The 12,553-nt window shown below is 41.8% G+C and overlaps 1 protein-coding gene across 2 annotated transcripts in view; it reads right to left on the reverse strand.

The window, feature by feature from the left end:
* Positions 1-12,553, reverse strand: part of LOC145413618 (uncharacterized) — a 142,423-nt gene that overhangs the window by 93,655 nt on the left and 36,215 nt on the right. For both annotated transcript variants that reach the window (XM_080283274.1, XM_080283272.1), the window contains exon 3: positions 5,846-6,070. In XM_080283274.1, the coding sequence (XP_080139400.1) occupies positions 5,846-6,070 (225 nt within the window). The remainder of the gene's footprint in view (positions 1-5,845; positions 6,071-12,553) is intronic.

The raw sequence follows: 12,553 nt of genomic DNA on the forward strand, positions 1-12,553 counted from the left end.
ACAACTCCAACATCACTGATAAGTCAATCATGAAGCGAGAAACTACAGGTTGTGAGGATACATACACAACAGACCAGGGGCTGCCTCTACCTCAAGGTTTTGAAATGTATCATTAACCCCTTAAACGCGGCCGTGAACAGACGACCCCCCCCGAGTGGCGGGGTTGTATCGCGGTCTGAGTACCTGTAGGAAAATATTAGCCAAAAATCAGAGATTAACCCTAGAACATTATACTTGGTACAGCAGATAGTACTTACATTCAGCTTTCTCCAGAGACAGGTGTTGAGCCTTTGTGGACTACCCAAGGACTTGTGGAGACTTGCAAAGTTGGGTAACCAAATCTACACTTTCACACCTCCAGCAACCCGGTTTCCCCTCTACCACAGCCTCATTCTGTCACAGTAAACTTTATACTACAACGTAAAGGTAGTTTGGAATCCGTATTTGTACAATAAGCACTGAAAATAAGGCTAAAATCAACAAAGCGTACGGCCGACATGCAGCGCGGCGGCGGTCTTCCCGTCACTCAACAAACATTTCCATTTTCACAGCTAAAAACATGTATACTACATTATTTTCAATCATATTACTTCCCAAAAGATCACCGTGGCGCGCTTTTTATTCTGCCTTACGCTCGTCACTTTATTCTCGTTCCTGTCGGCCGCTTGCACTGACTCGGAAGAGCTAGAACTCGACATAATGTCACTTTGAAAGCCTGCGGTAATCTGACGCTAAACAGGGGCAAACCGTGAGAAAAAAAGCTAGTGTTATAACTGGGGAAACAAGCGTTTCCTATTAGCATAAACTGCTTGTGAGAGGAGAGCGCAGATTTACAGTTCTGAGCACTCAGAGCGCTGCCATGTATCACAGCCAGGCTGGCCGGGCCGTGGGGGGGGGGGGACGCGATACTTGGCAACAACGAAGGTCAGTAGTACAAAGGTAAAGTATGCTAATTGTAGCTAAAGGGTGGTGGTACTGATAGACAATACCAGCTGGAGCCTGCCTGCCCGCGGTTATTCAAAATTTACTAGAATCGCAAACGCGACGCTCTGCCGTTATGTCCTTTTTGCCGAGCGTCACAAACGCGACGATCCGCGTTTAAAGGGTTAAGCTGGCTACTCTGTTGTGCTTTTCCATATTCAATGATACATCACAAAACTATGAATTATAATACAGGTAACTAGCTAAGGATGTCACTGATAAAATCATTTGAATAACAGTACTAACCAACTGTTTAAGGTCGCCATTTCACATACAATCATTCACATGCGGCAGCCTTGGTCACCTACTGATGGCTCTCATGCTGCTCGGTCTCTGGCAGGCTTCCTATTCAGTCCCTTATCCTTGAGGTCACACTCTTTGACCTTGTCCCACGTCCTTTTTGGTAGGCCTCTTAAAGTCCTACCCTCAACGTTCAAATCTCTCACCTTCCACACCGAACCGTCATCTTCCATCCTCTCAACATACCCAAAGCATCTTCATTTACCCCTCCTCACTACAACAAAAATACATTTAAGTTCCATCCTCCCCCTCAAATCTTCAACTGAAATCCTAGCCTCCCCAAGTCTCGCATTCAAGGATGCATTACACATCCATCTAATCATTGTCTATCTATCTATCTATCTATCTATCTATTGCCAGACGCCACAATCTTCATTTCTATAAATCTGAGCCTATGAATATCCACTTCCTTTACTGCCCAGGGCTCACTACCATACAACATTACACTCCAAACATACATGGATCCCTTAGTACAGAGGGAGAGCCTTCTCAACAGTAGGAGAGGCAACAGCTCCTAGAACTTCCTGCAATCATTCCCTAATCTAGTCACAGAGCTAGCTCCGGCCACACCTCCAATTACATGTCCCCCAAACAAAACTCCTCCACACACTCAAGAGATTCTCCAGCAAGATCAATCCTTTCATGCCTGACAGCCCCTACTGTACATGCTTTCCCCAACACACTGTACACACGAATCAGCATTATTTCACAGCCAAAATCTAATAGCATTACCTCTCTTATGCATCCACTTATCACTAGCACTTCACAAGATCGAGTTACTTCCCACACTCTTGTGGCAAAACTGCACATGGCCACATTCCTTCTGCTCTGACAGTACCACCACCAGACCTAGATATTATCACTTCTGTTTTATCCACATTTACTTTCAAACCTTTGTGCCCCATTCCGACTCTCCACTTCCTAAATTCTTCCTCTGCCTCACTTTCATTCTCCACAATCAACATCAAGTCATCACCATACAACATTTCCCATGGAGTCCATTTCTGAAGTCATGTGAGAAACCTTAAGCACCATGACAAATAATACAGGACTCAAGACTTACCCCTGATGCATGTCAACATTCACAGAAAACTCATCACTCAAATTTCCATTCACTCTCAGCTGGGTGCTCCACAAAAACAGCCATAATCACTGTAACCAGCCACTCCTCAATTGTATGTTTTCTCACTGCCCACTTCACCACCCTAGGGATCTGTCCAAGGCCTTCTCCAAATCAATAAAAACAAAGTAAAGTTCCCTTTTCTATATATTTTTTCCTGAAGCTGTCAGACAATGAAAACAGCATCAATGGTCTCTATGGCTGGCAAAAACCCAAACTGCATCTCATCAACATTCACTCTTTCCTTTATCACACCTTTCAGAACTCTCTCCATTACCTTTATTACCTGATCTAAGAGTTTTATGGTTCCATAATTTCCTCCTTCCAGGGCATCACTCTTCCCCTCATACACTTTTATAAGCACACTCTTCAGTCAGTCATGTGGGAAAACACTCATATACAAGTGAATTTATGAAGCAGAAACTAAACCCTCTCCTACATCTCCTGAGGCCTTTAACATTTCAACACTCAACACAGACAGAACAGCCACCTTCCCCAAATGCATCCTGCCCTGCTCACAGCAGTGGTATCAATCAGAGGCCAAGGACAATCCACTGGATCTGCTGACTCCAGACCTTCCATGTTCCAGTCAAACTCCTCATTCAACAAATGGTTATAATGCTCTCCCCAGATGTCTTTAATAACCCTCAATGTCCACCACTACATTTCCTTCATCATTCTTCATACACTGCTCCCCTATGGTATCTCTATATTCCCTCTTCATCTGATTTGTTTACCTTAAATATAATCTTCCTTTCAGTACTCTTTAGGTTACTGAGTTGAAGTCCCTGAGACCGAAATTTTGTTCTGTACACCTACATTCTGACCCTGAGCTTGCCAGCCCAAGTAAAGGTTTTCCTCTCTGTTACTACCCCATTTCCATTTCTGGAAAGTATTCTTTTCTTCACAACTGTGGCTTCTACACCCTCATCCCACCACTATGTTACCTTGTGACTTGAAGGGCCCTTTGGCCATCCACACACTTAATCACTTGCTCTCAAGAGACTATTCCTGAGAGCTCTGTACTGCTCATTACCCCATAGATTGTGAGCCACAGCTCAGGCTGGGTAGCGTCGGATTGCAAGCCACAGCTCAGGCAATGCTGGTCGTGCATCACTGTACACAACTCGACCCCTACACAAGCTTACGCATGGAGCTATGCAAAGACAGAGAGAGAGAGATTTTTTTCTTTTCACCAGATGATGCCCTGGATGTTTATCTTCAAGTTTAAAAAAAATAAAAAAAGAAAAAAAAAGAAAAAGCTTTTTTTCCCTTTGTTTTTTGCACACCACGGGGTGGGATAAAAAAGGGTAATTGTGCAGTCCCCTGGTTAACACTTCTGTCTCCAGCTCCCTGTTCAGCCACTACTCTACTCATCTCACTATAGAATTTATCCCTTACTGCTCCTTCAGCACCATGTCATGTATCAGTAATTTGTGTTGCTACACACACTCTTCACTCCCAGTAACTTAAAATCCTTCACCAACCTCCTATCAGCCCTCTTGACCAGGAAAGTGTCAATCTGGCTATTGTTACTCCCAGACTCATATGTAATCAGCCTACCCTCCCTTTTCCTAAAGTGCAAGTTGCACACAATCATGTGGGATTTGCGATGTAATGTATGAAAACTGACTGACCTGCTGAAACATTCCTTTTATTACATGTTACTGGTAATGAAAGACAGTTATGATCTCATGCCAGTCAATTTGTTTGCCTGCATCAGGAAAATCAAACTGGGCAGTCAGAAGAATTTTTAGAGACAAACTGCTTTCGATCTTAGTTTGTAAAGTACCTATTAGAGGCAAATATGATCTTGATTTGGTTCTAACATATATTTAATTCATTCATTCATCATCTAATCCAGAGTTGCTCATGAGAAGCGTAGGAGCCTGGGGCTAGGCAAATTGGTCCTGACATCTGAGATGAGAGTGATCAGCCTCACTCATACCCGAGTGGCATTTTGTAAGCAGTGAACCCCAAACACCCCTTGAATATAAACCTGCACCAGCTCAATCCAACTGGGGTGCCTTAATACTGTACTCCACTAAACCACCAGGTGCCAGACTTTGGTTATATGGCTACCACCTCATGTAGTAAATGGTTTCCTGGTGTACAGGAAACCATTTGGCTTGTCACTGAGTGTAGAGTGATTTGCACAGAGAAGGAAGTGGAAAGAATGAAGGAAAGAAAGACAGAAGAGGAAGAATGGAAAGAAGGAAGAGAGGAAAGGGATGGCACCCAAGAGCAGCACTACATTGAGTGAGTGGATGGTAAGTGTCCCCACCAACCACACATACTGGGTAATAATATCAGTAGTGTAGAAGTCAGCAGGCATATTGGCAGCAATGATCACAATGATTAAGAAAGTATACTTCCTTGGTATTAAAACCCCAGAGATATGAGGATTGTTATTCCCATTTCATGTCTAGGTGCCAACAAAGGATTAGGAACTAACTTTAGAAACATAATCCATGGTGAGATGGGAGGCTGAGGGCTATGGAGAGGCTGAAGTTCTCATCAACAATTAGCTGAGGTCACATTCTTGTACACAATGCTTCAATTAAAGCTATTGCTGTTGTTGTTATGCTATCCAAGTCTGTTTAATTGAGCAGACCCATCAACCACAGGTCAGCAACCACTAATGCAAGGCCATCCCATGCAGTAAATCAATGTTCCCATGCAGCTGATAGGGCCTCATCAAAGCAAGGAACAGGGATTAGTGTGGAGGTTTAGTTCCTGAGTGGATGCTGTATTTGTATCTCTCCACCCAGTTAACAGGGGCAACATTGTAGGCTGCACATCACCCCATTACTTGGCTACTTGGGTATCACTCAGTGTAGGGCTACCTGGTGTGAATGGAAAAATAATAAAGAGTGACAGGAAGGATGGGAAAAGGGAAAGAGAGAGAGAGAGAGAGAGACAGAGACAGACAGACAGAGATGAAGGCAGAAGTAAACAGCACTACATCAAGTAAGAGGATGATGGGTGCCCCACCTACCACCATGATTTAATAAATAATACAAAGAAATGATATACTCAGTACTCCCAATTAGTATTTAACCCAATAACCCTTGCCAAGCTACAGACTTTATATAAGGCACAATGATGGTCTACTGTACATGGACCATGTTGCAAGCCTCATATGAGGTAAAGTCTACATTAGTTATAAAACAAAGACTCAGTGGTGGTAAACTCCCTTACATGGAATAAGCCTGGCAAGAGTTAACAATGCAAAACCATAGCTGCATGTTCCCAACAAAACTCAGACCTCCTGAAAATTGAGAGTGCTACAAGTTCCAGCCCCATATTTTCAGTAATATTAAATTCTAGAAGAATAGTAATATCTTCCATATAATTTAATGATCCAGACACACCAAAAATATTTCTACAAGTGCTATGCATGGGAAAACACATTAATTAAAAGTAATTTACAGTCATACTCACCTACAGAGCTCTGAGACAATGGGGGAGGCTTGGTTGAGTACAGGCGAACATGGCACTCCTTTATTGTGGTGTCAGGAAATGGCCAAAGAGGTAAAAGTGATGTTTCAGTGGCCATTGGTACTGAGAGGAGATGACTGGTAGACATTCTTCCTAAAGTGAAGGGGTGTTGGTAGTGATGGTGTTGCCAGGAATGACTATTTACCCAAGGCCTCTGATGATTATTTGCTGCAAGAACAATACCCATAAATAATATCAGTATTTCTGTTGTACACATATTGTATATGGTTACTTACATACGTTTGTGATTTACAGTAGGGCCCCAGAAACCCTTTTAAAGGTATCCAATATGAGATTTCTGTACCTCCATGAAATATAACGGAAAAAAAAGGGTTAATGTTCGTAAATCATGCTAAGATGCAAATTTAATGAAACATTTGTTTTTTAATAATATGTGAGTTTGTATCATCATAACCATTTTTCACTGCAAACCAAGATGCAATGAATCCAAAAACAAGAAAACAAAAACATATGAACAGAACTATACAAGGAATATCCCGTGCTACAAGCTATGCATCCAATCAAATTTTTTTTTTTTTTTTTTTTTTAATGAATGTAGGAAGGAAAAACAAAGAAAAAAAAAAAAAAGTCCATGTGCCTAAAGGCATCCTCCATTCATAAAATACTTATAACAATTGGATTTAAATTCGAGTGGATTAAATGTATGTCGGAAGTAACTCCTAGGAAGTGAATTCCAGAGAGTTGTAGTTCTGGGGATAAATGAATTTTGATAAGCAGAGGTTCTGCATTGCGGGGGAGAGAGTGTGAGTTCATGGGTGCTCCCAGGTGCCCAAGTATTTCAGGGGAAAATGTGAAGGGGTGGCACAATTGAAGCCAGTTCGTCAGAGCACTTACAGTAAAAATATCGATAAAATAATGCTCAAGAGGCAACATCTATATGTACTGATAACGGAGCAGCATTATGGCAGGATTATTGATTGATCTAATGGCTTTATTATGAATTTTGTCCAACTGCCTCAATGCAACCACTCCACATCCTCTCCACAGTGGTGAACAGTATTCGATCTGAGAACGCACATGACTTTTGTATATTGTGGCCATCTGCTCGTCAGTGAAGAACTCACGAACCCTGTACATAAGTCCCAGTTTTTTAGAAGCATTTTTAGCAAGGGATTTAACATAAGCTGTTCAGCTTAGGTTGGGGTTTAGAGTGACACCTAGGATATCAATTGTAGTAGATATGGGAATATTGACATCATTTAAAATTATGTGAGAGTTTGTGGGATTCTTTCTGTTGGAGAAATTAATGTATTTAGTTTTCTGAGCATTAAATAAGACCAGATTATTTTTGTCCCCAATGATTAATTTTAGAAAGGTTCTGGTTCAGAGAAATTGCTGTGTTTACTTGGGAAATTACAATATCAAATTGTGTAAAGGAGGTACTAAATGTGAAAGAACTATGAAGGGTCGAGTCATCAGCATAAGAGTGTATTGGGTTGTGCGTAACAGATAAGAGGTCATTAATATGAATGAGAAAGAGGGTTGGCACCAAAACTGATCCCTGAGGTACGCCAACATTTATGGAATGAAAATGATAATAAATTCCATCTACCATGACCCGTATTTTTCTATTAAGAAGGTATGATGAAATTAGAGGAACCAGTGATGCAAGGCCATAGTGTGACATCTTAGACAATAAGGCCTGGTGCCATACTCTATCAAATGCTTTTGAAATATCAAGTGCTACTGTGTGTGTTTCACCGTGTTGGTCTATTGTTTTGTTAAGCTCGTGGGTAAGAAGGCAAAGAATATCTACAGTTGAACATTCTTGTCTAAATCCATATTGCCAATCATTAATTAATTTACTGATTTCTAGATGCTTGACTATGTGTCTGTTCATTAGTGTCTCAAAAACTTTACCAAGAATGGAAGTTATTGCAATTGGTCTATAGTTTGATGGATCAGAAGTTGCCCCCTTTTTAGGAACAGGATGGAAATTTGCTTCTTTCCAAGAAGCTGGAAAAATTGAGGTACGGATAAATAAGCGGAAAAATTTTGCTAATACAGGAGCCAACACTGAGGAGCAATTTTTACGTACTACTGAAGGAATTTCATCTGGACCAGTAGCTTTGTCTGCTGAGAGATTCTGTAATACAGCTTGTACATATCTGGTGTGAATCATGAAAGGTGGTATTTGTGGGGAATCAAAATCAAGTACAGGAATATTGTGATTTTCTGTATTTAGGGTTAAGTTTGTTGAAAAAATGTCAACATGAAGGTTGGCTTTTCCATGTGGGTCACTTGCTAGATTTCCATTGGGGGTCTGTAACGGTGGAATGGAAGAGGTGGTAGTGAAGTTAGTTTTGAATGAATTAATGGTTGACCAGAACACTTAACATTTAAGCCTTCAAAGATATAAGGTTCCACCTAACAAACAAGCCAGGCACACTTTGTGTTTCATATTAATGTATTAAATGACTTTTTTTTTTATTATGCTTCATATCTTTGGAAGAAGGCATTATGCCTCTTGTTTTTGGGCTGCATGGCATCAGCTCCACTGGCCTGTATTTTCCCTAATGTGTCAGGGAGAGCATATAGAGACTGCCAGATGCGAAAGGACTGAACTTCCTTGTGAGTTTCTTGAGTGTGTGGATGAGCTTTGTTACTTGGGAGACATGTTGGGCTATGTGCCGGATGTGGGGCTAAAGTGAGGAGTAGCTGGAAGAAGTTCTGGGAGCTGTTGCCTCTCCTGACACTGAGAGGACTCTCCCTCCGTGCTAAGGGATCTTTGTATGCGGCATGTGTTAGGAGTGAAATGTTGTACGGCAGTGAGACCTGGGCAGCAAAGGAAGAGGATATTCGTGGGGTCAAACATACAGAAATGGCAAATGATTGGCTGGATGTGCAGTGCGTCCTTGAGTGCAAGGCCTGGGGGGGCTAGGTTTACAATGGAAGAGTTGAGAGGTAGGATGGGACTGGAGTGTATTGGTGCTGTGATGAGGAGAAGTAGATTGAGATGGTTTGGGCATGTGGAGAGGATGGGGGATGATAAATGGGTGCAGAAAGTGATAAGTGTTAATGCTGGGGGTAGGGTAGTGAGAGGCAGACCAAAAAAGACCTGGGATGAGGTCACTGAGTGTGACCTCAGGGTTAAGGGACTAAATAGGGAAGCTGCTAGAGATCAAGCAGCATGAGGAGCTGCCATTATGTGACCAAGGCCGACGCATGCAAGCATGTTGGAGCCTTCAAAAACGAAAACGAAAATGAAAACTAATCAACAGATGGAACTGTGCACAGACTGGGTAATCTCATTCTGCATGGTGTACTGCTACCATGTTGGCAAATGCAAGATTGTTTTATATTACACTGGTAGTCTTATGCAAGAGTACTAAATCTACAGTACAGTACTCTCAGTACAAATTAAACCCTACATCTGCCCTTTACAGACCTGCAATATTAAAACTGCCAGCTCACTATTACCTACCGAGTAAAGAACAAGCTAAAAAATCTATCTATCTATCTATCTATTGCCAAACACCACAATCCCAAAAGGGGTGGCCATTTGACTTTGAGTTATTTGTTTTACAGGGAGGGGCACTAACCCTCCAAAAACCCACCTGCTGACACGTAGGGAGCATGTATGGTTTGGTTATATGGTTACCACCCAGTGTTGTAAATGGTATCTTGGCTTACAGGAAACCATTTGGCTTGTCACTCAATGTAAAGCCACCCGTAAAGGAAAGAAAAGCAATAAGATGTGACATGAAAGATGGGAGAAATAGGAAGAGAGGAGGGCAGGCACAGACAAAGAATGATTCAGGCTAAGGAAGAAGTAGGCAGCACTACATTAAGTGAGTGGATGATGGTTGCCACCACCTACCACTAGTGCTATCCCTTGTCAGATGCATCTGTAAAATAAAAATACCTTATCAAACCCATTCAAGCCCTCAAGTTTTCTTCCTCAACTTCCATACTGCACCCCTACATTCTTAACCATTCACCTTTTTTTTCATGCAAGGAAGAAGGAATCAAAGGCTAGAAGCCCTCAAAATGTTCCAAGAAAAAAAAAAAAGATAAAAGAGCCAAATTCAAAATCTCTTCAATTTAAGATGCCTGGTTACACTATGTTTAAAAGACTGGATGTCATAGGCAGTAGGAAATACAGATAGTAGAAGACAGTTCCAGGGCTGACCTGTTGCATACACATGAAGGACTGGGAGTAACAGTTAACTCTTCCATTAGAGTGATGGACATAAAAGGGATGATGAGAGATTGTTGCTAGACGGGTGCTATGTGCCCACCATAGTGGTAGAGGGAAACATGCAGACAGTTCAGAGGAGCAGTGACCACTGAAGATGAAAGTGCAACAGTGTGGTGAAGAGACAGAGGTTGAAGGTAAAAAAAGAAGAAAAAAAAAGGAGGAGGAGGAGAGTTAATGAGATGAAAAGCTTTTGACTCCACCTTGTTGAGAAGAGCTATATGTGGGGTGCCCCCCTACACCTGAGAGTAGTACTCTACACAGGGGTGAAGAAAACCAGTGTATAAAGTCAACAACTGTGCAGGGGTAAAGAAGGCATGGAGTAGGCTTAGCACACCTACTCTCTTTGAAGCATATTTTACAAGAGAGGTAATAGGATCTTTCCAGGATAAATCCCAAGGGTATGAACCCCATGCATGGTCAAAGATGATGCAAGATTGGGTTGGACAATGTTAAAAATTAGAGGATATTCCTGTGGTAGATTTTGACAGATCAAAAGTTTTGAGTTTTTGATGCATTAAAAACAAGATTACTTTTACCCCAATCACAGATATGAACCAAATCAGATATTAAGTGTGCCACAGTTTCATCACCTGTTTGTTGAAGTAACTACTGAGATGGATGCTGAGGGAAGCAGATGGAAAGGTGAAGGGTGGAGTCATCAGCATATGGGTAAGTAAAGTTAGACGTACACTTAGAAGGTCATTGATGAATAGAAGAGAGTTGGTGACAGGACAGCATCTTGAAGAACACCACTACTGATAGCCCTAGGAGAAGAACAGTGGTCATTTACAACAGCAGGTATAGAACAACCAGAAAGGAAGCTAGAGATGAAGGCAAAGACAGATGGACAGAAACTGTAAAAGGGAAGTTTGGAAATAAAAGATTCATGTCAGACTCGATTGAAAGCCTTTGCGACATCCTGTGCAGGGGCAAAGCTTTTGCCAAAGTTGCGAAAGGAGGACGACCAGGAGTTTGAATGGAAGGTGAGAAGATTGCCAGTGAAGCTTCCCTGGCAGAACCCATACTGACAATCAGAAAGAAGGCTATGATAGGAAATGTGCTTTACAATTTTTTTATTAAGAAAAGTTTAAAAGTTCAGAAATACAGGATGTTAAAGCAACTGAGTGATAGTTCAAGGGCTGGGAATGGTCACTCTTCTTTGGGGTGGACTGAATGAGAAAAAACTTCCAGCAAGATGGAAAAGTACAAGCTGACACACAAGCACGAAAGAGTTTACCTAGGTAAGGTGTGGGCACAAATGCACAGTTCTTGATGACAACGGGAGGGACCCCATCAGACCCATATGCCCTGGTAGTACTGAGGCCAGTGATTGCAGAAAACACATCAATTGAAGAAATTTAATGTCAGCCATGAGGAAGTCAGATGAGGGAAGTGATGGAGGAACAGCACCAGAACTGTCTATGGTGGAACTAAAGGAGAAAGTTTGAGTGAAGAATTCTGCTTTATCAGTACAAAAAAGTTACAGAATCATCACAGTGGAAAAGAGGAGGGAAGGATGATGAGGTAAAGTTGATAGAAAGGTTTTTGGCAAGGTGTCAGAAGGAGTGGAAAGAATTTGAGTTGGAGAGTTCAGAGCATTTAGGATGAATGAAATTAGTTTTAGCAATGCAACGGACAGACTTAGCATGATTCCAGGCAGAAACATAAAAAAGATGAGATTTAGGGGTGAGTTGGCTCCAGTACCTTTTGAAGGCCCTCTCCTTGTTGTGGACAACCTTAGAACAAGTGTGATAAAACTCTGTTTTTTGCATGAATCACAGGGTAAGAGAAAGGAATGTATGCTTCCATGCCTGAGAGAATACTGTAACCTCTGTAAAGAGTAAGGCGAACCCAGATGGCTCTCGACCATGGAAGCAATGATCATTTCAAGGAAAGTCAAGACAGTACTGCCTGAAGACCTCACAATCAGCAGTTCCAAAGTGCCAAAGCTGCCACTTCTTGGGAGGGTCCACAGGCCTTACTGTGTGACAGGACAGGTTAAGGTAATAAGGTTGTGACTGGAGGAGCCCAACAGAGAGAAAAGAGTAACAGCATAAGCAGAAGGATTAGTTGTAAGGCAAAGGTCATGTTGAAGCTCTCTCCAGGATAGTCAGGGACATGGGCAGGGTGCTGTACAAGTTGTTCTAGGTCATAAAAATAGAAATCCTAATCTTTTCTTGATTCTTCTACACTGCCTTCCCCTCCAATACCTATCTCTCCAAATGCATCTCTCCCCTCTTTCTCTCTCTCATGTCCCTCCCCAAATCCATCTCTTCCTTTTCTTCTGTTTCAACTCTCTCTCTCTCTCTTGTATCTCTCCAAATGAATCTATCCACTTGCTTGTTTCTACTCTCTCTTTCGTATCTATCCAAATGTATCTATCCCTTTTCATGTTTCTACACTCTCTCTCATCACGTTTGTTTCCTCCA

This window comes from Coenobita brevimanus, chromosome 97, assembly GCF_032717465.1.
Source record: "Coenobita brevimanus isolate Jiangsu-jjx chromosome 97, ASM3271746v2, whole genome shotgun sequence".
Taxonomy (NCBI): domain Eukaryota; kingdom Metazoa; phylum Arthropoda; class Malacostraca; order Decapoda; family Coenobitidae; genus Coenobita; species Coenobita brevimanus.